Below are 27,955 nucleotides of genomic sequence, written 5' to 3'. Positions count from 1 at the left end.
TGACTCCTAGATTAAATATTTTTCTGGCTTAGCTGTGCTGTCTCTCCTTTACCAAATACGCAGTGTGATTTAAAACGTGCATTGTTCACCTTTGCTCTACCCAACAATGTTAACAATGTTAACACTTTATATCCACAGAACCTTTAGGTAAGAGACTTTCCACGGAATTATACAGTCCCTGAACTCAATAGACCCCGTGTGCATCCCAAATGGCACCATATTCCCTATGTTGTGCGCTACTGTTGACCAGGTCCCAAAGGGAATCTACTTAGGGAATAGGATGCAGTTTGGAGCAACAGCTCCTGTATACAGAAGTGGTTCCAGAGGATTGTTTTTGTAATAAATCTTTCAGCAGGTCAAGTGTTTGTCCAATCTGTGGCCAGTATCTCTGGTGTCAGTGACCTGGGTATTACTCATATACATACTGTACAAGGCTGTGTGTCCCCATTTCAACAGTAGGCGAGATAAGAGACAGCTGAAACAATTGAAACAATTAAGTACAGTATTAAACTATAGGGTAGCCTGGTGGAACCAACCTGATTCCGGTGTTCAACACACAATGGTGAACTTAGCCTGGTGGAAATAGCCTAACCGCTAACTTTCGGGGGAAAACTAGGGCACAATTGCAGCTAAAAACATGCTTGTGTTGACACGCCAGCTTGTCTTATTTTAGTGTGTAAAAAATGTCAGGTTTCCTATGAAATTGGTTTATTTAGCAAGAGGCAAGGCAATTAGCTTTCTTGGCTTCTGTTTCACTTTGCTGCACTCTCCATTGTCAGAATGCTATCTTTTGTTTTTAATCATCAAGAGATTTGCACCAACACACTGTCACTCACTCGGATGACTGAGTCACATAACAATGAAGTTAAGTGCTTGAATCAATTAAGATCATTTATTTGATCTCCCCACTCCTTCTGGCTGGTGTCCCGCTCTGCATTTTTCCTTTTTTATTATGATGGGCTTTGTTTTTAGATCACTTAAGTAAGTAAAAAGAAAAGCACTGGTGTGGCAAATTAATCTTTCTAAGTACAGCATGTTCTTCCAGTTTCCAGACAGCTAAATCCGTTCTTTTGTTTTTATCTAGCTTCTGGAAATCAACTGGACAGGCCTCACCAATATACTAGACATTCCTGGGCTGAGGTAAGTAAACTGCGTCTCTTTTGTGCTCCAGCGTGAAGTTTCCCCAAGCGACAGATCAGCTTCCCTCCCCCAATTCTAACCACCGTTAGTGCACAGCAAATTCTCCAGAGTAAAAAAAAAAACCCACTGAGTGTAAGAAATTGACTGTATTTCTGATTTGAGTGAGAATGGGATGGCCTCCAATGGGCTTGATCACTTTCATTCTTTTTTATTTTGACAAAGGTCAGTCATCGGAGAACATTGAAGTAATAGTATGTAGTATGCTTCTAGGAACCAAGTAAAGAAGTGTCAGTTAAACCTAAATCCACAACAAGCTGTGATTACCCTGGCACAATTCATCAATACACATTTCCCATATAATGCTACTCAAAAGGGTGCTATAAGTAGCAATACTGAAATGGCTTAAACTTAAATGAATAATATGTCAAATGCTGACGCTAAAGTAGCCATAGGCAAACAATAGGGCAGTAGAGCATCAAAAGTAAAGTTCAAGAACATTGTCTGATAACCCAGAAACTATAGAACCAATCAAAGTACATAGTAAGACAAACTCACTCACTTTTGTTCAATGACGCATACTGCTGATCCTCAGATGATGGCTGCTGTTCAATTCATTGTTTGGTGTGGTCAGGGAGGAAGAGGAAGAGAGAGGAGAAGGGTGCAATTGCGGCCTGCAATTTGGGGCGTTCCTGCATCTGCATTGCTACATTTTTAAGCTAGGTCAGGAGCGTGGCGGGGGCGCTCCAGTACAGTAGATGGTGTTAATGCACAATAATGTTGGATGCCAGCGGCCGATAAACCCCACAGAAGAGAGGGCGGGGGCGACAACGGTAGCTAGCTAGCTGTACACCTGTAGGCAGTTTTCTTCGTCCCCGCCTGTTGGGCACTGTTTTCCCACGGTTCTGTTAACGTTGGCGAGGGCAGGTGTTCAGCAGGTGGGAGTGAATGACACTCTGTGCTATCTTAGTGGTTAGCTCTGCCACCAGAGACTCTGGGTTCGCGCCCAGGCTCTGTCGTAACTGGCCGCGACCGGGAGGTCCGTGGGGCGACGCACAATTGGCATAGCGTCGTCCGGGTTAGGGGCGGCTTGGCCGGTAGGGATATCCTTGTCTCATTGCACACCAGCGACTCCTGTGGCGGACCGGGCGCAGTGCACGCTAACCAAGGTTGCCAGGTGCACAGTGTTTCCTCCGACACATTGGTGCGGCTGGCTTCCGGGTTGGATGCGCGCTGTGTTAAGAAGCAGTGCGGCTTGGTTGGGTTGTGTATCGGAGGACGCATGACTTTCAACCTTCGTCTCTCCCGAGCCCGTACGGGAGTTGTAACGATGAGACAAGATAGTAGCTACTAATTGGATACCACAAAATTGGGGATAAAAAGGGGGTAAAATTTAAAAAAAAAAAATGGAAGTGTTGAGTCTGTGGACCCATATACAGTCGTGGCCAAAAGTTTTGAGAATACTGAAGTATAATTACAAGCATTTCATACGTGTCAAAGGCTTTTATTGACAATTACATGACAATTACCCTTCATTTTCAAGACCTCTGCAATCCGCCCTCGCATGCTGTCAGTTAACTTCTGGGCTACATCCTGACTGATGGCAGCCCATTCTTGCGTAATCAATGCTTGGAGTTGATCAGAATGTGTGGGTTTTTGTTTGTCCACCCGCCTCTTCCACTGGAGGTCATAAGGTGAATGCACCAATTTGTAAGTCGCTCTGGATAAGAGCGTCTGCTAAATGACTTAAATGTAAATGTAATGTAAATGATTGACCACAAGTTCTCAATGGGATTAAGGTCTGGGGAGTTTCCTGGCCATGGACCCAAAATATCGATGTTTTGTTCCCCGAGCCACTTAGTTATCACTTTTGCCTTATGGCAAGGTGCTCCATCATGCTGGAAAAGGCATTGTTCGTCACCAAACTGTTCCTGGATGGTTGGGAGAAGTTGCTCTCAGATGATGTGTTGGTACCATTCTTTATTCATGGCTGTGTTCTTAGGCAAAATTGTGAGGGAGCCCACTCCCTTGACTGAGAAGCAACCCCACACATGAATGGTCTCAGGATGCTTTACTGTTGGCATGACACAGGACTGATGGTAGCGCTCACCTTGTCTTCTCCAGACAAGCTTTTTTCCGGATGCCCCAAACAATCGGAAAGAGGATTCATCAGAGAAAATTACTTTACCCCAGTCGTCAGCAGTTCAATCCCTGTACCTTTTGCAGAATATCAGTCTGTCCCTGATGTTTTTCCTGGAGAGAAGTGGCTTCTTTGCTGCCCTTCTTGACACCAGGACATCCTCCAAAAGTCTTTGCCTCACTGTGCATGCAGATGCACTCACACCTGCCTGCTGCCATGCCTGAGCAAGCTCTGTACTGGTGGTGCCCCAATCCTGCAGTTGAATCAACACCAGGAGATGGTCCTGGTGCTTGCTGGACTTTCTTGGGCGACCTGAAGCCTTCTTCACCACAATTTAACCGCTCTCCTTGAAGTTCTTGATGATCCGATAAATGGTTGATTTAGGTGCAATCTTACTGGCAGCAATATCCTTGCCTGTGAAGCCCTTTTTGAGCAAAGCAATGATGACGGCATATGTTTCCTTGCAGGTAACCATGTTTGACAGAGGAAGAACAATGATTCCAAGCACCACCTCCTTTTGAAGCTTCCAGTCTGTTATTCAAACTCAATCAGCATGACAGAGTGATCTCCAGCCTTGTTCTCGTCAACACTCACACCTGTGTTAACGAGAGAATCACTGACATGATGTCAGCTGGTCCTTTTGTGGCAGGGCTGATGCAGTGGAAATGTTTTTTGGGGATTCAGTTCATTTGCATGGAAAAGAGGGACTCCAAAGAGGGAGTCCAAATAACATATAGTTTAGAACATTTTTGTAATTTACATTTGAGTAGCATAATATTAATCAATAAATCAATGTACATGCATAAGCATAAATATTGAAACAAACAATTTAAAAAATCTACCTCCAATGCAGCATGCTGGGAAATATGATAATGATTGCCATGGTTTTGGTTGAAAGTGATGTTTGTGAGTTTCAGGTCCATGTATTAGGGTAAAACTAGGCCGTCAAAATAAGGCCTTATTGAATACGTATGGTATTGTGTTACTTATTAAACATCTTATGATGACATATTCATTTAGGATCTTACTTAGTAAAGTCCACAGGACCGAAAATGGATGAATGCAACAACCATGTCTCTGTCACTAACAAATACAGTCATGAGTGGCAACTCTGAAATGTACTCGAAAATCAAGGCACTCTGCGAAATATTTGAATAAGGCTTTACACAAAGCAGTGTGTTAATTTAACACTGTTCTGGTGTCTATATGGCTCCACATACTCTACACTTTCAGTGTCAATTAAAAAGATGTTAACACTGGAGAATTTGCTGTGTGGGGAAAATCGAAAACTGACCCCAGATCACCGTCCAGGGGCAACTTCACCCGACACCTTCTTTTGTCAGGCCAAGCTTTCACCTAATCACCTAACTAATGTGATTAGTTCCCCTACAGGTTTTATTGCAGGTATTCTCCTCTTGGGGTTGTTGTATGTGATAGGAACATTTTTGTAAGGTAGCAGGAGGACGACAGCTAGACGACAGCTAGAGTGACCATCGCCCTACGGCTTTTAGGCTTTCAGGCTTTCAGTCCATTTAAATGCTCATCGCAACACATGCCTGCCTGACAGGGCTAAAGAAAATCTCACACAGCTCAGAAAGCAAGAAGGTTTTTACGGTTGAGCAAGATGTCATTTTCATTATAAACTCATCTCTGACTTATATATATTTAAATTGGGCCACTCCACCAGCTCTCTGGGGTAGCTAAAAGACTCTACATCCGTACATCTCTCAAATCTAAAATTATGGGGTAATGGGGAGGGGACTTGGGGATTTCTTAGGGCTAATTTACATGAAAGAGTGCATTGGATGATCTGCATATTAAGAGTAATTGTTAAGCTTTAGTGTAGAATAGAGTAGACTGTAAAGACGCATTGGCTAATAAGTTTGCACTTGTATTGTTTTATCTTTAACGTATTCTGGGGTATGGCAGTGCTACTACTTGCATTGAATTGAAATGAATCCCAAAGGGGGAAATTGGATTTGTCACCACTCACTAGCAATGCACCAACAGCAACAACATACACATCCGAGTCACATAGACACATAAATAGAGCACTGATGGCTGGTGAAACAAGCACAATTCATGACTTCCATAAGCCAATGGATTCAATAGAACAGATGTCCCTCTTCTGGTAAAGGGACCAATATAATGTTCTCATGGCATTCAAAGAGCAGATATCCTTTGCCATCTCTGCAGATCCGGGCATAATTTGTATTATCAACAGTCAATTCTTAGTTTCTATATTGTTGTGAGTTGACAGTGCCTTCTGGTGTTTAAACCTTATAGCGCTACTGTGGCGGTGGAAAATGTCCCTAATAAAGATTTCGTGGTACGGTCACTCTCCTCCTCACAGTCTATTGATTTAGACACGGGTGTTGACACATCCGCAGCTCAGTGATGGAAATCATCTCCCTGATTCTACAGAGCACAACCGCCCATCCCCCCCACCGCTATTTCTCTGTAGGGGTGTAATAGATCTGTGCAGTCAGTACACTGTGAGCCTGTTTGTGGAGGCTCAGTGGCATGTGCTAGGTTCATGGGCTAGGGGATTGGGGGGGAGCTGCGCCTGCCTCTGGGTTAGTGACAGGACAGGACAGGACAGGCCCGGGCAGCAGAAAAAAAGACAGTCTCAGAGACTAGCTTCCAACCACAAGCAATAGACAGTGCCAGCTGCATGTTGGAGGGGTGGAGTCCACTGTGTCACAGAGTAGATAAAACCCTCCACCCCTTCCAAAGCCCCCCCCCCTCCTCCTCTCACTCACTCTCTCTTTTTCCCTCTCCACCTCTCTCACCCTCTCACTCTCATATCCCCTTGATGTTATTCAACACAGGTTGTCTGACAATTGTAGTGTTATTATTTTTACTTTTGGAGTACGGCCTAGCTCTGTGTACCACTGCAAGGTCAGGGGAACAATAACAGCTGATACTGCATGAAGCTCTCTACATGTGTGTGTGTGTGTGTGTGTGTGTGTGTGTGTGTGTGTGAGTACGTGTTACATGTGAATGATCACATACTAAAGGAGAATCATGTTCCCTGTAATTCTGCTTAATCTGCTCCCAGAGAAGTGCTCTAGCTTTCTGCTCAGCTGCAAGAGAAATTTATAGGATAAAATGATAAATATGTTTCTTGGGCACCCTTCTTAGAGAAATGAGAGAGAGAAAAAGTTAAGGAATGGGGTACATAAAAATCTGTTTCATTTTGACAGATTGCTTAAATCCTCTCATACATTTATTTCTGTTTACAGAATCGGACCCGAGTGGATAGCTTGAAGGTTAACAGAAAATCTCTCAGCAGTTACGAGACCAGTCTTAGCTATCGACTTCCCTTACAAGGCATTGTCATTCTTAGGTTGGAAGACCTCCTGCTCAGTGACACCCTCACTGCTACAGTTGCAAGAAAAAGTTTGTGAACCATTTGGAATGACCTGGATTTCTGCACTGATTAATCATCAAATGTGGTCTGATCTTCATCTGAGTCACAATAATAGACTAACACGATCTGACTAAACTAATAACACACAAACAGTTGTACTCTTCAAATTGTTATTGGAGACACTGAGTAATCATTCACATGGCAGGCTGGAAAAACCTATGCGTTAACGACTTCTCCAAAAGCTATTTGGAGTAGTGCGTCTCGAATAAAGATATGAGATTGGAGGTGTGGGTAGCACAGGTGCCCTGCCCTTTAAATAAAGGCACACAAAGCCTGGAGACTGACAAATCTGTTCTTCTCCAGAAAGATTGGTTCGTGTGAACCATGCCTCGATCCCAAAAACGTTCACAGGACCTTAGAAGACGCATTATAGAGATGCACGAAGCTGAAAAAGGTTACAAAAGCTTTGCTGAAGACCTTCGGTGTTCATCAGTCCACGGTGAGACAAATTGTCTACAGATGGAGAAGATTCAGGACTGTTGCTACTCTCCCTAGGAGTGGGCGTCCTGCGAAGATCACTCCAAGAGCACAAAGGGCAATCCGGAAAGAGGTGAGAAAGGAACCCAAGGGTAACAGCAACAGACCTCCAGAAAACTCTACAAACAACAAAAGTCTGTGTTCATGTATCCACTATCAGAAAAACACTGAATAGCATTGATGTTCATGGAAGGACACCACCAAGGAAATCAATGCTGTCTAAAAAAAAAAGTTTGCCACCAACGCCAAAATCTCATCCCAACTGTGAAGCATGTTGGAGGGAGCATCATGGTTTTGGGGCTGCTTTGCTGCCTCAGGGCCTGGACGCCTTGCAATCATTGATGGAACAATGAATTCAAAAGTGTATCAAGACATTTTACAGGAGAATGACAGGGCAGCAGTTCATGACCTCAAGCTTAAGAGAGGTTGTTGGGTGATGAAACAAGACAATGACCCAAAGCACACAAGTAAATCAACTAAAGAATGGCTGAAAAGGAAGAATATTCATGTTTTGGAATGTCCTGACCTTAACCCAATGGAGATGCTGTGGCATGACCTGAAGAGGGCTGTGCATGACCTGAAGAGGGCTGTGCAATCAAGACAAACCAGAAATATTGATGAACTGAAACAGATTTGTAGGAAGGAATGGTTCGGAATTCCTCCTCAACATTGTGTAAGTCGTATAAGCAGCTAGAGGAATCGTTTGGGAGACGTTTGCTGCTAAAGGAGGATCTACAAGTTACTACATTCAAGGGTTCACTTACTTTTTCAGGCCTGCACTGTGAATGATTACGCTATCTTCAATGAAAATGTGACAAGTACCACTGTTTGTGTATTACTAGTTTAGTCAGATTGTGTTGCCTATTATTGTGACTTAGATGAAGATCAGACCACATTTTATGAGTAATCAATGCAGAAATCCGGGTAATTTCAAAGGATTTACTCCCAACAACATGCTTGAACCTCTTCCAATGTTCCCAACATCTTATAAAACCGAAAAAGACATGTTCCTTTGTGCTAAACTGAGATTAGGTGAGAATAATCCTCATCCAAAAGTCGTACTCACTGATTGTTGGGCTCGGTTGTGTTTTGTTTTTCCCAGTGGCTTCTCAGACAGTCTGATTCAGGACATCATCTACAGCTACCTGGTGTTGCCCAACCGCATCACTATCCCACTGGTGGGAGATATAGAACTGGCTCAGCTACGCTTCCCTATGCCAAAGGTACTGCAGCCGTTCATCTATCCTATATCTAACCATACACATCATTATCATATTTCAGACATTAATTAGAAGAACACATTTTTGGGGGGATTTTGTTTATTTTGGCACGCACAATTTTTGGGACCATATCAACAATGGACTATTAAACAAAATACTAAAATATGTTTTTGAGTAAAGTAACCCTTTAATTAAGTGTTTGTATTAGCAGAGCCTATCCGTCTGCCACCAAATCCATCATTTGAAGTTGGAATTTTTTTGTGGGCCCCAGTAAGAGTAGCTGATGCTTTTGCAGCGGCTAATTGGGATCCTAATAAATACCAAATATTCTACATGTATGATGATCCTGATAGGTAGTGATGGAGCAACAAAGCTTCCTGAAGCTTTTGAGGTTTTCAGGCCAATTGTGTCAAAAAAAGCTTTATTACTCGAGGCTTTGATCAACACAGTGTACACTAGTGGCACCTGCTGGTCAAAAAAGGGACATTTAATTAACCTCAAAAGTAGACTTATGTCAAGATGAAACTACCTTCCACGAAATTGGTTTCTACAGTATGTAGATCCAGCTATATGCCTTCACACCAAATGAATGGGAAAGTTAAGTATCATCTAATTCCCTGGTTTTCCTGGTTTTATTCAGTGCTTATCTTTTCCATTCATTCGTGGTGGAGGCCTATAGATGGATCTACACAACCGATGTTGTGGTACATGGTTTCATCTTGACTAAAGACTTCTTTAGAGGTCAGAAGTCATTGGACAAAGTTTTATATGAAAGTGCAATGTCCCTTTAAAACTTGTTACTGCGTTGGGCTAAATCAGGGTCACTCATTCTTAAACAAATCTACTTTGAAACAAAAGTATACACCTTATGGGCTTAAAAAAAGTAGACACCAGTACCATCAGATATAGAGTTGAAATGTATTAAATTTTGAGTTTAAATCCCAATATTACACTTGATATACATCACAGAAGACTATATAGCGAAACTGTTTGACATAGAAACACTGGATTTTCTTTGTTCAAAAATAATTGATTAATTATGAAATTCTGAAAAATATTAATAACCTTCCACCCATGAGGCCAAAGATGGCGCTTTCGGTAATTGACTACTGGAAAGAGCTACAGTGTCGCTGTATTCTATTTTAAAGTGTCCGTTTCCTGAATTGTCCCTGTGCTGTGTGTGTCACCAGGGAGTCCTGAGAATTCACTTCTTGGAGGCTCAGGACCTGGAGGGGAAAGATAAATTCCTAGGCGGCCTGATCAAAGGGAAGTCTGACCCCTACGGCGTCCTCCAGATTGGCAACCAGCTCTTCCAGAGCAAGACGGTCAAAGAGAGTCTGCACCCCAAATGGAACGAAGTTTACGAGGTGAACAAAATGAACTGAAAATGAACTCTTCCAATGGCACGTCAACCAAAACCGCAAAATATGGTTATATTATACAGTAACTACCCCAGGGACAGCAATATAGGGTATGTAGAACCAGATACAACTTACATGTACATATTTCCAACAGTCCAATATTTCCTCTTATTTTTGGCTTTCGTGCTGTTTTACCCATCATGTCATGTTTTACCTTTGGTTATATTCGATGTAAACTACTGTATCTGAGATTGTATTTAGTTTTGTCCTTATCCTTGTCAGGCCCTGGTATACGAGCACTCAGGCCAACATCTGGAGATTGAGTTGTTTGATGAGGACCCAGACAAAGATGATTTCCTGGGGAGGTAAGCTCATATCCTGCACTGTAAAACCATCCTGTTATTTTCAAGGTAAATGACTGTTTATGAACTGTATCTTACTGTACAAGCTTAATTACAATGGATTAGCATAAATTACATTACATTGTGGGAAAATATTCAACAGCCGGAAAATATTTGATGTATTTTGGACTTTGGACTACTGTAAAATATGCTATGTAAAATACAGTAGAAGTTCACTTACAGTTTTTGTGAATGTTCAAAATAGAATGCCACACACACAAGAAGCATAAGGTCAACAAAATCAAAGCAAATCCTCTAAAGTAAGAGAGAACATGTTTTTGCTGTATTTCAAATTACTTGTAATTCCACCCCACAGAATACAGTAGTGTACTGTATTTCTGGTGTGGCAAACCCTTTTGACCACTAGTGGGTGAAATGTTATTGTTGTTTCTGGCTCATTAACATATTTTGAGGCGTGCCTTGTAAGAGGCGACGTTTGTGCCACCCATTAGTGAGAGTGCTGTACCAATTTAAGTCTTAAACCTTTAATGGTTGAATATTTGCCATCTGCTTTGGTCTGTTTTGCCCTATAGTCACTGCCAGGTTGGATGCCTTTGTTTAGTGATGGGAAACCGAGACTTTCTGAAGGCTTTAGGGTTTACACCAAATTGTGCTGAAAAGCTGTTCATTATTCTCAGCTTTTAGCTAGTTATGAAGAAACTAAGCTTCCTGACGCTTTGCCAGCCAATTTTGTCAAAAATAGGTTCATTACTACTTTTAGCACAGTGCACATTAATGGTATCTGCTGCTCAGGGACACACGGCTCAAAAAAGCATGTAATCAATGACATCCGAAGCTTCTTTTGATCAGATCACGTGCTTTTTTTGCGTTGCAAAATGCGAAATCCCGCTGATTTCGCCGCGGTGCTGATGCGTTCTTCGCGCGAAAAGTTGCTTTCAAACACCGACCTCTACCGGACACCTTTATTTACCAATTGACTTAGATTGTCTTCGGTGTGTAGTGCCTAAATGGTAGCTCAGTTTACAGTACCTAAATCAGTGGGATCTCGCATTTTGCAACACGCGGTTAAAAAAAAAAGTAGTGGTAATGTTTCTTTGAACCTTTCCATCTATGCTTTCAAACTAGCAACCTAGTTGTTGTTTTTTTTTTATACCAAAAAAAAACATTTACAAAAAGAAGTTGGCTCCATTGCATGATTTAGGATGTTAAATAAAAGAAAAACTGCCTATGCCTATCGAAACTCATCATTTAAAAGTTAGAAGTACAGCGTAGCCAGTGTTTCGAAGAAAACTACTTACACAAGTAAACACGTCTTTATGGGGATTCAAGACAAGAGACTCACTCACCACTGCTCTACAGGCTGATGGTAGTGTGACGTACAAAGCTTCAACCGTCGTCATCATCACGTGGTATTGTCACTTAGTTACAAGCATCGGTACGTTGTGTCGAATCAGTAGTGCTTTGAAAACTGCATCGAGGATACGGGATCAGTCGTCCCATCACTACCTTTGTTAAGGCCTCTAGAAGTGCAAGTGATATACTATACTGTACGGTAACTTACAGGTAGCCAGTTGCTTGTAAGTTACCGTTAAAAACAACAGGAAATGATTTACTGTTTGTCTTTTTCTTATCACCCCATGCTCACACGGCTTATTAGTCCTCTGCATTGTGAGTTATTGTATCCAATATCAAGCAAATGATCTTATCTAGCCGAAAATATATCACACACTTAGCTCTGGTCCTGAGTGTTACGTGCGGCTTGCTGATGCCGAGCCTTCAGCGCTAGCAAACCGCACGTGACGCCCTGGAGCAGAACTATCGCAGACTTAGCATCTATCTTCTCACCAAAAAACTTCCCTCCTATATGTCACAGTGAAGGGTGGCCCCTTGAAAGAGAGAAGAGACTCATTGAAGTATCTGTGATGTACTAAGTATCTGTGAAGAGTCACATGAGGAGTTGGACCAAAGCTATGCTATCCCCTTGGGATGAGGCCCAAGAAGCAGAGCTTCTGTCCCAACTCCTAATGTGACTATTGTACACTGATGACAGATACTTAGTACATCACAGATACTTTAATGTGTCTCTACACTCTTTCAAGGTGTGCTGGTTGCGTCCCAAATGGCACCCTATTCCCAATGCATTGCACTACTTTTGACTGGAGCCCTATTGGCCCCTGACTGGGTCGGAGTGCCAACATGCTGTATCAGTGAATCAATTTGGCTTCTGTTGTGATTAATCCTACCTACTGATTTCTTATCCAATCTTTTGTGACTTCGATTGCAGCCTGATGATCGATATGACGGAGCTTCACAAAGAGCAGAAGGTCGATGAGGTAAATCTACCCGCTGATCCGATATATTTTTTCATCATTTTTTTTGTGTGGTTAAATGAAGAAAAAAATCATGAAAATAGAACAGGAGGCTTGTCTTCAGTTCTGCACTTGGATAGCAATTTTGCCTTACTATAATATCCTGCCTTTGTCAATTTGAAGATACTGTGTTGTTATCCATCACTCCGACACTACGTCTGGGGAGACGGCCATCCCTGTTGGTGTGATTCACTCACTACTTTACTCTGTTGAGATTTAGGGTATGTCGGTCCCAAATGTCATCATATTCCCTATATTGTGCACTACTTCTTTACCAGAGCCCTGGTGAAAAGTAGTGCACCATAAAGACAACAGGGTGCCATTTGAAATGCACCCTTGAACATCCTGTCGTTCTAGTGGTTTGATCTGGAAGAAGTCTCCACGGGGAAGCTACACTTGAAACTGGAGTGGCTCTCTCTGCTCTCCACCCCTGAAAAGATGGACCAGGTGCAGTATTTGATATGACATTATTTTATTTACATGGACATTTATTTTGTGCACTAATGCTAGCGACCCTCAGGAACAACTACACAGATGTGACAGAGAAAAGAAAGGTAGACGGAATGGAATGATGCAAAATGTAAGCTACAAATTCAAGAAAACTTAACACTAAAGTGGCCGTTATAAATGTACGTGGGTATTACTGACGGTGGCTCCTGATAGTGGCTAATATTTAACATGATACAAATTGTACAATAAAATGATGAAAAGCCTGGCTTCTGATTTCTTAACATTTGAAATCATGAAATATACTTATTCATGTCACTGAGGGAGAGAGGGGTAATGTATGTTTACATTATGTCAGGATATATTATTGTTAGCCATCAGGGAATCCTATGGGAGGAGAAGAGACACAGTCTGGTACAAGTCACCATGACAGCCATGAGTTGGGGATGAGTGAGGATTTGGGGCAGAGGTCAGGTTAGATGAAGTGAGGAAGAACATATATCACTAATGTTCTGGACAGCAACAGAGGTGTATTGGCTGTTCAGATGTGTAAGGAGGGGCTCAGCATAGGAAAAAAGGGTTAAATATCACTGCATGTGTGAATATGTTCTTTGTCTTATGCAGCTGTATGACCCCGTGGGTGAATAAACTTGGTTTGAGCTTGATTAAGTGTCCGTTAGTTTTTGTACTCTGTTTACTTAGATCCTAACAATAATGAAAACATTTTAAAGCGCGTACATCAACTCAGCAGGTTCATCCCTACAGAAGCCTATAGCTTGGTTCTCCAAATTTCATGCCACTCAAATTGAGGGCACACAATTAAAATTCGGAATATCAGCACAGCTATTTATAGCCCACTTCGCTTTTGGAAAAGGGGCCACAGTACATGTCATGTTGATACGATTTTCAGTTTGCATCCATATGACTGGTTTCACATTCGTGTCCAGAGATCATCAGGAAAAATCATCTAAAACGATTGCAATGTGTATTTACAATCCTCTTCTACAAATGGATTACTCATTGACCTAGCTCTTATCAAATGCTATTATCAATTATAAATACCACTGCATGGTGAATGCTGTTATTTCTATTGGAAAAAGAGAAAGTAGATCATTTCCCCACATGGTTTGCTCGACCTTATTCACCTTAATGTCTTAGATCTCCACCCCAAAACGAATAGCGGGTGATTAGCATGCTATTCTCATGCTTAAGTTAAAGGTCAGAATACGAATAGAGAGAAAAGTGCATAAAACGGGTCGGAATCGGCCCCATTTAGCACACACAGGCAACCCCTTATCTTTTCAATTTGGGTTCTTACCCCCCCTTCCCAATCGTATGATAATTCAAGACAGGCCCAGGCGTGTATAATGGCATCGTACCAGCAGGCTAGCTTGAACACCTTGACTTAGCCTGTCTTTCTCGGTCTTGCTATTGTCACGTGTATTACAGTTAGACGTGAATTAGAAGGCTGCCCACTTCTCCTAGTCCAGTTTGTCTCAGTAGTGACCTCCGCCTGTCTCTCCTATCCAATCAGGTGTTGAGGAGCGTGCGAGCTGACAGAAGCCTGGCCAATGATGGACTCTCGTCTGCTCTCCTGGTGGTGTACTTGGACTCGGCAAAGAACCTGCCGGTGAGTGGAGCTGGATGACAGGACTGTTCAGTTAAAGTGGTTTAGGGTTGAAGGAGTGTTCTGGTGGTGGAGTGAGGCACAAAATGATTGAATTGCTGCAAGTTAAAGCTAATTACAGGACGGTTGATTTGGCATACTGTACATGATTACATTTACTGTAGAATGGTGTGAGTTGTTCCCATGCCATACACATTCCTGTGAATGTTAACAAATGTTGGCCTATGACATGATGTGAATAAGGACACAGAGAACAATGTAATATATTTCTGGACATATTCTACTCCGCCCAAAGGAGCTATTGTGAATCACGCCAAATTGAACTTGAAAATAATGTTTCCGAAATATTTTTAACGCAGCTCAGAAAGCCTTTTCAGTTACACATTTTCACGTGTAGTTGTGCAAACATCGCACTGAAGTTCAGTCCACATGCCATAGTTGACTGTTTTCATCTCGACCCCTGTCTATCTGGTCTTCCACGCCTTTAACGTCACATGAGCACCTCAATGGATTCATCTGTGTATCTGTCTGTTGAAACTCCTTTTTTTGTCTCCTTCTTCAACACTGTCGTTTACCTTTGACCTTAGCCCACAGATATGGGTCAATATCAGCCCAAGACAGTCAACTTCTAAATGAGCCTGTCAGAGTCTTAGCCTCTTTAGCATCTTAGCCATATTTTATTTAACTTCTTCTCTCCCTGTTCTTTCCCTATAAAGAGCGTCTTTACAGGGAGCTTTGGGTGTGGAAACTTAAAAGAGAGGAGAGCATCTGGCCTAGTATTTTGTGAGAACAATACCTCAATGTATAGAACCTTATTTGTGAGTCCTCCGGTACTCTGCATCCTAGAGTTAGCATTAGTAGTGTGTGGTGGGGTTGAACCGTAACAGACTATCTCTGGTGCAGGGCGTCGTTCGGCTGCGCTCTTACTATCACTAAGGTAGTGGAAGCGTAGCCGAATGACGCCCTGGACCAGAGCTAAGTAACAGACCTACTGCAGTGAGTCTTGTACCATAAAGCATGTCGATTGACTCTGCTGCATGGTTCTAAATCCAATAATATTATTATACAATTTTCGATAGCGGGTAGATCATAAATATTTTTTTATCTTATAGACTAAATAATAATTCTAATAACTCAGGATAGAGGATAGTGCTTCATCTTTCATCCAACAACAAGGTGCAGGCAGGGACAATATGGTTTCCAAGAACTATTGATTTGAAGGTCTCAGGGTATTTGATTGAGGGGGCTATTTGTGGCGCATTACTTTAAGGATGTGTTGACGGCTGTTGCTTTTAGTGTCTGTCTAGTGGACAGTTAAGTCTAAGTCAGAGAATATTGAAATACTGTCAGATCTCTTATTAGCTTGAGCTAAACAACATCCCCCATCACAAGGTCCTCCCGGCAATTAATTTCTATAGCTTCTCCCGAATAGAAGAATCTTTTCATTCACCGTACAGCTTTTCTTTTATACTGCCTTCTCCGTTCGTTGTAATGTCTGCTTTGTTCTCTATTGTTCATAGATGGACCTTTTTTTTATTTATATCTTGGACAATCCTCTTGCTTTGTTTCTTGGCTGTCTCCTTTCCTTTTCCATTCTCTCTGGATTGTTGTTGTTTTCATACCGTAAGACAACCTAATCTAGCTTTGGTCCAGCCCGTCGTTCCTCTACACGCTCACTAGCGACATCCTGGACCAAAGCTAAACCTAATCGTACTCAGTCCCCTTCGGTCCTACTAACTCCGGATGTGATTTTTCTCCCCCCCCCCCCCTTTGGATTAAAGAGCGACCGGTTTCATTTCAACCATGACGTGTTGAAACAAGCCTCTGTCTATAAATCCCTGAAGGTAAAGTAAGGAAGTGGGATGATGCATGCCAGCACACACAGACAGCTTATAATGGTCTCAGTCTGTGCCCGTCCTTACTTTGTGCCATCCAAATTGACTTTGATTATTTTTGCTCATTTACGCATTGTTTGTTCATTGTGAGTAATTGTTCATTCACGCTTGGAGATGGGTGATCGCTCTGTCTATGTCTGTCTGTACTCTTTTATCGCTTCAAGCATCACATTATAGCATTTTATTTACTGCACACTATGAGAACTGGATTTTTCACATACCTGGACCTTTACAAACCAGGGGCCGTATGCACCGAGCATCTCAAGAGTATTAGACTGCTGATCCAGGTCCCTCTGTCATGTAATCTTATTCATTGTGATCTTAAATGCAAAATCAGAGCTCCTACTCTGAGACGCTTGATACAAAATGGCCACAGATTTTTAATGACATGCACTATAATGTTCATCAAAGTTCAAAACATGTTAATTTGGTAGATGAAGAAAGAGAGAGAGAGAGAACTAGAGGGGGACGAGAAATCAAAACCTCACTCACCCTCTACACTCAAAAATATGCTGGGTTAAAAACAACCCAATTTGGGTAAATATTGGACAGAACACACGTTGGGTTATTTTGACCCAACCAGTTGACCCAACTAATTTGATTTTGGGGTTATTGATGCTGGGTTATTGAGCTATGACCCTGCCAGATCAGAAGACTGGATGCGTGGCTTAGTAGGTTGTGGCTTTCAGATAGTTATTTTTGGCCACCCGTGCAGGTATACATAATTATGGTTCATGTTCTGTTGTATTGTCATCATACGTTAACGTTGCGCACACTTTTGTAGCTTTTATGGGGTTTACACAAGAGTATGAGTTCCTCAAGTGCCTAAGCATATCCCAATGTTGGGAGAGTTACCACATTGTTATAATGTTTAAGTAATAATGTTATTACATTTATATTTAAAGAAGACATGCCCTGGGGGTGAGTTTCCAGATAATTATTTTTGGCCACCCATGAAAGTAAAGGTAATTCTTGTTCATGTTAAGTTTGTACATTGCAAATCAACATTTTCCTTCAATATTTTTGCACATGACATATATTAATATAAATTTAACATTTAAAAAAAAATATATTATAACAAAGTGGTAACTATATCAACAAGGGAATATGTGTGGCCAGTTGAACAACTCTATAAACCTCAGCTACAAAAGTGTCATTGCTCAATCTTAACATGTGATGGCAATACAATAGAACAGATTAACCTGAATGACATTTACTATCACGAGTGACCAAAAATAACTATAATAAAGCCATGCCCCTACAAGCCCCTACTAAGCCACACCTCCAGTCTTCAAAGAAAGTTGAAATATCCCAAAATGTGTTCTGTCCACGATTTATCCAGCGCTGAGTTGTTTTTTACCTAGCATTTTTTAGAGTGTGCACATTTTAATATAGAGTTTGGACTAATATAATAATTTGTCCTGAATGTAAATCTGCATTTAACCATTCCTTTTGACTTCTGACTAAAAACATATTCTGGCATGTGATAGTTTGGGGTTGTGTCTCTCTCAGGCTGTTTTATAAATCAGTCTTTTTTTTATCAGACTAAAGCCATTTCCAGGAGGTAGGGATGCACTTAAGTTTGGTAACTTTAGACTCATACACTGGATGTGTCCAAAATGGCACCCTATTACCTATATAGTGCATTACGTTTAACCAGAGCCTACTGTATGGGCCTTCCTCAAATGTAGTGCACTACACAGGGAATATGGTGGCATTTGGGAAACACACATTGTTATATGCACAAGGTATAAACCGGTTGCCAACAGTGAAAGTTATTGGATTTCAAAGCTGAGAAGGAGCTTGAAATCAGAATGAAGAATTAAGACCAAGGTTGACCATTTCCTAGCTACTGTCCATTCCCCCCCCCAAAAAAAAAATATAAATAAGGAATAGGGAACCATTTGGGATGCAGCCTAAATGATATTCTCTTTCATCTCAGGATAGACACTTCTACCCATTTTATCAGTGATTTTCAGTGTGTTTCTACTGTATAATAACTTTGTTACTACAATTAGCTGAAGAATAACAATGTTTTCAGCGTGTGTTTATGTCTTAGTAACACTCGTTCAGAGCCACTCTTTTCCTGGTCATCTCTCACAGTCCGGCAAGAAAACGAGCAGTGAACCAAGTCCTTATGTCTATTTCACAGTTGGGAACAAATCATTTGAGAGTAAGGTAAGAAACTACTGTGGGTATGGTTTCTGTAGATAATTGGAAATGGTCATTGAAAACCACATATTTCTCTTACACTTTGAGGATGTTTTAAATAAATACAGTTATTCTATTCTATTTCATTGTATTCTATTCTATATGTGTTGCCTTCAGATCCGCTATAAGACCAATGAGCCAATGTGGGAGGAAGCCTTCTCCTTCCTTGTCCATAACCCCAGGAGGCAGGAGCTGGAAGTGGAGGTACTGTCCCACACCTTAGTTAACAACTATGTACTGTACATTTACATTTATTTTTCACCATACCACAACGGGTAGGTGATCTACAGTGCATTTGGAAAGTATTCAGGCCACTTGGCCTTTTCCACATTCTGTTACGTTTCATCCTTATTCTAAAATTGATTTAAAAAAATAAATATCTTCTCATTAATCTACACACAATACCCCATAATGACAAAGCAAAAACAGGTTTTTAGACATTTTTGCTAATTTATTGGAACCCCCCCAGACCCTTGACACACTACTTTGTTGAAGCAGCTTTGGCAGCAAGCAGCTTTGGCAGCAATTACAGCCTCAATTATAGCCTGACGCTACAAGCTTGGCACGCCTGTATTTTGGGAGTTTCTCCCAATCTTCTCTGCAGAACCTCTCACGCTCTGTCAGGTTGGATGGGGAGCATCGCTGCACAGCTATTTTCAGGTCTCTCCAGAGATGTTCGATAGGGTTCAAGTCCGGGCTCTGGCTGGGACACTCAAGGACATTCAGAGACTTGTCCCGATGCCACTCCAGCGTTGTCTTGGCTGTGTGCTTAGGGTCGTTGTCCTGTTGGAAGGTGAACCTTCGCCCCAGTCTGAGGCCCTGAGTACTCTGAAGCAGGTTTTCAGCAAGAATCTCTGTACTTTGCGCCGTTCATCTTTCCCTAGATCCTGACTAGTCTCCCAGTCCCTGCCGCTGAAAAACATCCCCACAGTGTGATACTGCCACCACAATGGTTCACATCTCCGCACGTCCGACCACTCTCGTTTCAAAGGAGGGTGGATCGGTCAATCATATCATTCCAATTTTCATTCTAAAATCAGAAGGGCGGCCATTTTTAATGAGTAAAAACATACCGTTCACAATGTGTCACGCCCTGACCTTAGTTATCTTTGTTTTCTTTATTATTTTGGTTAGGTCAGGGTGTGATGAGGGTTTATGTTTATGGGTTTTTTCCAGTCTAGGTGTTTTTATGTCTATGGTTGCCTAGATTGGTTCTCAATCAGAGCAGCTGTTTATCGTTGTCTCTGATTGGGGACCATATTTAGGTAGCCATATGCCTTGGATAGTTTGTGGGTTATTATTCTATGTTTAGTTGCCTGTCTGCACTTCTCATATCAGCTTCACGGTTCGTTTTGTTATTTTGTTCTCACTACTACTGCTATCAGAAGAAACCTTTTGTTTCTTTTATATCATCTCAAATGTAACTATTTCTCGAGCTTATTCAAACCTTATTCAAAGGAATGTCTCCTACAACTGTATAGGAATCAATCAAAGGCTTATCTAAGGGGCCACATTATTTCGTACAGCGCAACATTAAGGAAGTGCAACATTCAGCGCCTAGGGAGAACTTACAAATAAAATCTTGTATTTTAAAATGACATATTCAACCTCTTCATTTGCAGATTTCCTGAAACAACGTTTAACACTTCAGACAGTTTTTTTTCTTCTTTCAACTCGACAGGCTGAAAATCGAATGAGTAAATCTTGATACGAAAAATGACGAACATGAAGAGAAATCAGGGAAAATTCTAGCACACCAGAACCGCAAATCAAACCATACCTGAGATAACTGAGATAAATGTAATTGATAGTTCAGAGGTCAATTCATGCTTTCATAACTTTTACTCACAATTATACACTTCGGAATCGGCTGGTAATGCTAACTTACTCGACACCTTCTTTGAGAACTTCCTACAGTTGAGCCTGAGAGAGCTGCTGAATGAGAAGAACAGCTCTCTGTAAAAGAGAGTGTGTTAGCAATTAAATCTATGCAGTGTGGTAAATCCCCTGGACCCGATTTTCCGAGCAAATTCTTGTAGTTTTTAATTCTCAGATGAACTCTCTCCTTTCTTGCTTTCCGTATTTGAGGAATCATTCTCCTCAAACTCTGCCATGCAAACGTCTGGTAGTCGTGTGCCCTTCAGAGTGACTACGCAGAAATTGAAATATTTGGGTCACACACAATTTGAAAGATCTCTATGAAGCTAATTTCTTCTTTTTTTTTACCTTGGAGATCTCATCCTGTGGCCCCACCTCTTTAGCTGCCTTACTCTGCTCAAAACTTGAATTAGCTGAGCCCGTTTCCAAATACACTAAAAATCCCTATTTAGAAACATTCTAAAAGAAATCTGGAAACAGTTCAGGCGATCGTTTGGTCGGTGAATTTTCAACTTCTGCCCCATTTACTAAAGAACCATTGCATTCTCTCCATCATTATTTGACCGGGCGTTTCCTATCTGGTCCGGAAAAGGGATCTCCACACTGAACGACTTGTACATTGATTTGGATTTTGTATCTTTTGAACAGTGAGTACAAAAGTTCAATATTGCTCGATCCCATTTCTTTAGATACTGCATTTGCGTAGTTTTGTATCTTCCTACTCTCATACTTCCCATCACGCCCAGCTACTTCCCTTCTAGATTATATTTTTAAAGGTCAAATCAAAAAATTGCACGAGGCCAAAATTGTCCAATAGACTAGAAATAGGTCCCACTTGTGACCGATGTTAGCAGGCTCCTGCTACTTTATTACACAATTTTTGGACAGATTTCTGGACATCACTTTTTGAGACGTTTTCTTAGATACTGGAGACACCCATAGAACCTTCTGCCTTTATTGCATTATTCGGAGTGGCACCACAGGAGGCCCTCTAAACAGTTATACCGGCAACATGTTGGCATTTACTACTTTTCTAGCTAGGTATCTTATACTATTTAAGTGGAAGGATTGGGTTCCTCCTCCTTTTAATCATTGGATAAAGGAAGTTACGCAACATCTCAAGCCAGAGAAAGTACACTACTCCGTTAGGGGATCTGCAATTACATTTTATAATATCTGGCAACCTTTCCTATCCTTTGTAGAAGACATGGAGAATATGTGGCAAAATGTGGAAAAAGTCAACGGGTCTGAATGCACTGTATTTCTATACACTATGTACTTTAGACATATCTGATGTTTTTTGGATGGGTCAAACATTGAATTTACAGTAAGTGTATGTGAATTATAGGATATCTAATATGTTAACCCTTTGTTGGACTGTCTATGCCCAGGTGAAGGATGACAAGCACAAGTGCACCCTGGGTAATCTTACAGTCCCCTTGAGTGGTCTGTTGGAGGAGGAAGACATGACGTTTACTCAGCAGTTTTCCCTGAGGAACTCTGGACCCAGCTCCACACTCAAACTCAAGTTGGCTCTCAGGGTAAGGATATGTATAGCTGCCTCCCAAATGGCACGCTATTCCCTATGTACAGTTGAAGTCGGAAGATTACATACACTTAGGTTTTAGTCATTAAAACTCGTTTTTCAACCACTCCACAAATGTCTTGTTAACAAACTATAGTTTTGGCAAGTCGGTTAGGACAGCTACTTTGTGCAAGACACAAGTAATTTTACCAACAATTGTTTGCAGACAGATTATTTCACCTATAATTCACTGTATCACAATTCCAGTGGGTCAGAAGTTTACATACACTAAGTTGACTGTGCCTTTAAACAGCTTGGAAAATTCCAGAAAATTATGTCATGGCTTTAGAAGCTTCTGATTGACTCAAATTATGTCAATTAGCCTATTGGAGGTGTACCTGTGGATATATTTCAAGGCCTACCTTCAAACTCAGTGCCTCTTTGCTTGACATCATTGGAAAATCAAAAGAAATCAGCCAAGACCTCAGAAATGTTTTTTTTGTAGACATCCACAAGTCTGGTTCATCCATGGGAGCAATTTCCAAATACCTGAATGTACGACGTTCATCTGTACAAACAACAGTACGCAAGTATGAACACCATAGGACCACGCAGCCGGCATACCGCTCAGGAAGGAGACATGTTCTTTATCCTAGAGATGAATGTACTTTGGTGCGAAAAGTGCAAATCAATCCCAGAACAACAGCAAAGGACCTTGTGAAGACGCTGGAGGAAACAGGTACAAATGTATCTATATCCACAGTAAAACGAGTCCAATATCAACATAACCTGAAAGCCCGCTCAGCAAGGAAGAAGCCACTGCTCTAAAACCGCCATAAAATGGCCAGACTACGGTTTGCAAATGCACATGGGGACAAAGATCATACTTTTTGGAGAAATGTCCTCTGGTCTGATGAAACAAAGTATAGAACTGTTTGGCCATAATGCCCATTGTTATGTTTGGAGGAAAAAGGGGAGGCTTGCAAGCCGAAGAACACCATCCCAACCGTGAAGCGCGGGGGTGGCAGCATCATGTTGTGGGGGTGCTTTGCTGCAGGAGGGACTGGTACACGTCACAAAATAGATGGCATCAGGAGGATTGAAAATGATGTGGATATATTGAAGCAACATTTCAAGACATTAGTCAGGAAGTTAAAGCTTGGTCTCAAATTGGTCTTCCAAATGGACAATGACCCCAAGCATACTTCAAAGTTGTGGCAAAATGGTTTAAGGACAACAAAGTCAAGGTATTGGAGTGCCATCACAAAGCCCTGAGCTCAATCCCCTAGAAAATGTGTGGGCAGAACTGAAAAGCGTTTGCGAGCAAGGAGGCCTACAAACCTGACTCAGTTACACCAGCTCTGTCAGGAGGAATGGGCCAAAATTCCCCCAACTTATTGTGGGAAACTTGTGGAAGGCTACCCGAAACATTTGACCCAAGTTAAACAATTTAAAGGCAATGCTACCCAATACTAATTGAGTGTATGTAAACTTCTGACCCACTGGGAATGTGATGAAATAAATAATTCTCTCCTATTATTCTGACATTTCACATTCTTAAAACACAGTGGTGATCCTAACTGACCTAAGACAGGGAATTTTTACTAGGATTAAATGTCAGGAATGGTGAAAAACTGAGTTTAAATGTATTTGGCTAAGGTCTATGCAAACCTCCGACTTCAACTGTAAATAACTACTGTACTTTTATTCCAGGGCCCGTAGAGCTCAACGTTTTAGGGAATAGGGAGTCATTTGAGATGCAACCATAATAGACCTGCTGTCTATTTTCAAAAGTTACCGATTTGAAATGTGTCAATAGAACTTCCCATCACAATGTCCACTGTGAATGGGTTACTGTGAATTTGACAGCTTACAGGCAGCATGGTGGCAAGTAAAATTCTGTATTTCATATCGCAGTACAACTACTGTAACATAAATACGGTATCAAAGCAAGTACTGTGTAATGACACAGAGTACAATACCGTAAAGGTTGTGAATGAATGGATGGATCCAATTCATTAATTCATTGAGGGGAGAGGTTTGTATTTCACAGTATTTTACTGTATTTACAAGGGATTGGGTGCAAGCAGGTTGGCTGCTAGGTAAAGGGTTTACACATTACAGTAGTGATGTTAGGTTTGATTATCGGAGCCCCAAGGCATGCGTTAAAATCGCTAAGCAGGGTACTTCAAATCAGTGTGCCGATGCCTGTATCAGCATATGATCAATTACGTCCGAAGCTTTGTTTCGTTGATCAACCCCCTGATTGGTTTGGTATTAGTTTCGGTAGAAGACAAATAGGCTACGCTGCGCATGCGCTATGGCATGTGGGACCTCATCTATAATAATTTGTCTGCTCTAAATGATTTTGACCAGCAGGTGCCACTAATGTACACTGTGTTGAACAAAGCCTTGGGTAATAAACCTATTTTCAACACAATTTGCTGGAAATCCTAAATGCTTCGATCAATCAAATGTATTTATTAAGCCCTTTTTACATCAGCAGATGTTACAAAATGCTTAGACAGAAACCCAGCCTACAACCCCAAAGAGAAAGCAATGCAGATGTAGAAACATGGTGGCTAGGAAAAACTCCCTAGAACGGTAGGAACCTAGGAAGAAACCTAGAGAGTCCTCTTCTGGCTGTGCCCGGTGGAGATTATAAGAGTATATGACCATTAAGGCCAGATCGTTCTTCAAGATGTTCAAACTTCCATAGATGACCAACAGGGTCAAATAATAATCACAGTGGTTATAGAGGGTGCAACAGATCAGCAGTAAATGTCAATTTTTTTCATAGCCAAGCATTCAGAGAGAGAGAGAATTACTTAAGATTACAAAGGACACTAGATAAGGCAGGAGAATTACACCAGATAGGACACACCCTAGTCCCCTGTCACATATACTATTGCTGCATAGATACTGGAGATTGAGACGGGGGGGGGGGGGGGGGGGGTCAGGGGACAGGAAGATCACGTCAGTGACTCAACCCACTCAAGTTCAGTATAGCGGAAAAAAGCCTGGCACGATATGATACACCCCTCCTAGGGACGGCATGCGAGAGCACTAGCAAGCCAATGCCTCAGCCCCGTAATAGGGTCAGTGGCAAAGAATCCCAGTGGAGAGAGGGAAGCCGGCCAGGCAGAGACAGCAAGAGGCGTTCGTCACTCCAGTGCCTTGCCATTCACCTTCGCACCCCTGGGCCAGACAACACTCAATCATAGAACCTACTGAAGAGTCTTCAGTAAATACTTAAAGGTTGAGACCAAGTCTGCGTCTCTCTCTGGATTGGCAGACCATTCCATAGAAATAGAACTCTATTGGAGAAAGCCCTGCTTCCAGCTGTTTGCTTCTAGGAACAATATGGAGGTCTGCGTCTTGTGACCAAAGTGTATGTGTAGGTATGTACAGCAGTACCAAATTGGAGAGTTAGGTAGGAGTTAGGTAGTAGTCTAATCTTGAAGAAACAAAAGCATGTATTAGCTAATTAATTAATTTTTTGACAAAATGTTTCAGATTTTTGCAATGTTACGAAGATGGAAAAAAAGCTGCCCTTTAAATATTTTTGATATATTTGGCAAAAGAGAGATCAGGGTCCAGAGCAGGTCCATCAGTTTTATTTGAGACGAATGTACAACCATCAAGATCAAACTGCAGATCTCTTCGTTGCTTGGAACCTAGAACTAACATCTCTGTTTTATCTCAGTTAAAAAATGACCTTACGTCTGAAACACAGGCTTCCAGGGTAGGCAATTTTGGGGCTTAACCATGTTTCTTCGAAATGTACAGCTGTGTGTCATCTGCATAGCAGTGAAAGTTGACATTGTGTTTCCGAATGACATCCCCAAGAGGTAGAATATTGTGCAAACAATAATGGTCCTAAAACGTAAGCTTGCGGAACACCGAAACTTAAAGGACAAACCATCCACAGAAACAAACTGATATCTTTCCGACAGATAAGATCTAAACCTGGCAAGAACTTGTCTGTGTAGACCAATTAGGGTTTCCAATCTCTCCAAAAGAATGTGGTGATCGATGGTGTCTAAAGCAACAGGAGCACGAGGACAGGAGCAGAGCCTTGGTCTGATGCCATGAAAAGGTAATTAACCAACTTCACGAGTGCGATCTCAGTACTATGATGGGGTCTAAAACCAGACTGGAGAGTTTTATATATATTATTTGTCTTTGTGAAGGCAGCAAGTTGCTGAGCAGCTTTTTCAGTTTTAAAATTTTCCGGGTCAAGGTTTGGCTTTTTCAAGTCTTTATTTTTGCCACTTTTAGTGAGTTAGGTACACATCCGGAGGATAGGGAGCCATTTGTTGTGTTCAACATAGGAGGGCACAGGAAGTAGCTATTTTATTAGTTAGTTAGAATAGGGTCCAGTAAGCAGCTGGACTGTTTTTATTCTCCTCAATCAAGTTGGAAAAGTCAGCTGATCGAGCAGCGGTGAAGGCTTTTTGATGAAGGCTTTTTGATGAAGGCTTTTTGATGTTGCACGATAGTCTTTCCAAGCTGGATGGAAGCTCCAGGTGGAGCTCCATTTCCGTTCCAATTTTCTGGAAGACTTGCTGCCAGTCCAAACTGTTCCCTATACAAATTGATGGGGCACTATAACCACATAGGAATTCAATTGGTATAGCATTCTCAATCACGGGTGCAACAAATCTATCAATCTTCAAAATATGTTAATGAGCCAGAAACAACAATACCAGGCACCCACTAGTCAAAAGTGTTTTTGGCGCTCCAAAGATGGTGGTATTACAGGACCTCTCAAAATACAGCAATACTTTGCCCCGCCCACAACATTTTCCCACAATGCTTTAGAATTGACAGTATGCTGCAGCAAAACGTTTCAGAGTATTTTACTGTAGACCCCCAAATTACCATATTATTTACAGTTTTCCATTACAGTGTACAGTATTCTTAAGGTACTGTGCTCTGCTCGTCTGTGTCATAGGTTCTGTGCCTGGAGAAGCAGACAAGTGCATCGGACCAGCTCTCCTCTGTCCAGGTGAGGAAAGCCAGCGAGGTCAACCCCACCGTCCCCTCCCAGAGACTCTCCGCATCGGAGTCGCCGCTCCCCCCAGCCTACACCACCCCAACACCACCCATGGAGGCCTCCACCCACTCCCTACATCGCAGGGAGGAGCGAAAGGAGGAGCCGTACGGAGGCAGCCCCATCAGGAGCACCTCTATCAGGAGCACTTCCAACCTGAGCACCACCATATCCAACTCCCAGAAACATCTGCCCCATAAGGACTCCATGGCCAGCCTGGCCTCGGACATCTCCCTACCCTTCGCCACCCAAGAGCTGCAGCAGAGGCTCAGGCAGCTGCAGAAGTAAATCCCACACACACACTCACGTGCACACACATGCACACACACACACACACACACACAATCACTATCATGAAGGAAAGTCAAATCCATAATCTGTGCTGTGTTGCATTTTCAGTGGGTCTGCCCCTAGTCCTTACCCCCTGGGGGAGATCCAGCTGACTGTCCGCCACAGCTCCCAGAGGAACAAGCTCATCGTGGTGGTGCACGCCTGTCGGTCAGTGGCCTCATGTATCACACTAGACTAGCCAAATATACTATATAGGCCAGGTTCCTGGACACAGATTATGCCTTGTCCTAGACCTCCCGAGTGGAGCAGCGGTCTAAGGCACTGCATCGCAGTGCTTGAGGTGTCACTACAGACCCGGGTTCGACCCCAGGCTGTGTCACAACCGGCCGTGACGGGGAGTCCCATAGGGCGGTGCACAATTGGCCCAGAGACTTCTGGGTTAGGGGAGGGTTTGGCCGGGGGGGATTTACTTGGCTCATTGCGCTCTGGCGACTCCTTCGTGTCGGTCCGGGCGCCTGCAGACTGA

The 27,955-nt window shown here is 42.1% G+C and overlaps 1 protein-coding gene across 3 annotated transcripts in view; it reads left to right on the top strand.

Moving 5' to 3' along the window:
* The window catches only part of esyt2b (extended synaptotagmin-like protein 2b), a 46,798-nt gene that overhangs the window by 15,349 nt on the left and 3,494 nt on the right, over positions 1 to 27,955 (top strand). The window contains exons 7-19 of one of the 3 annotated variants that reach the window (XM_029661557.2): positions 1,085 to 1,140; positions 8,290 to 8,410; positions 9,598 to 9,774; positions 10,051 to 10,133; positions 12,415 to 12,463; positions 12,857 to 12,946; positions 14,481 to 14,576; positions 15,290 to 15,391; positions 18,572 to 18,646; positions 18,797 to 18,883; positions 21,949 to 22,098; positions 27,040 to 27,422; positions 27,538 to 27,636. In XM_029661557.2, coding sequence (XP_029517417.1) covers positions 1,085 to 1,140; positions 8,290 to 8,410; positions 9,598 to 9,774; positions 10,051 to 10,133; positions 12,415 to 12,463; positions 12,857 to 12,946; positions 14,481 to 14,576; positions 15,290 to 15,391; positions 18,572 to 18,646; positions 18,797 to 18,883; positions 21,949 to 22,098; positions 27,040 to 27,422; positions 27,538 to 27,636 — 1,568 coding nt within the window. Of the gene's footprint in view, positions 1 to 1,084; positions 1,141 to 8,289; positions 8,411 to 9,597; positions 9,775 to 10,050; positions 10,134 to 12,414; positions 12,464 to 12,856; positions 12,947 to 14,480; positions 14,577 to 15,289; positions 15,392 to 16,354; positions 16,418 to 18,571; positions 18,647 to 18,796; positions 18,884 to 21,948; positions 22,099 to 27,039; positions 27,423 to 27,537; positions 27,637 to 27,955 lie in introns of all 3 variants that reach the window. The other 2 variants (XM_029661558.2, XM_029661559.2) reach the window with 2 other exon arrangements.

This window comes from Oncorhynchus nerka, linkage group LG6 (genome assembly GCF_034236695.1).
Source record: "Oncorhynchus nerka isolate Pitt River linkage group LG6, Oner_Uvic_2.0, whole genome shotgun sequence".
Lineage (NCBI taxonomy): Eukaryota > Metazoa > Chordata > Actinopteri > Salmoniformes > Salmonidae > Oncorhynchus > Oncorhynchus nerka.
This window is presented reverse-complemented; position numbering and strand designations above follow the sequence as displayed.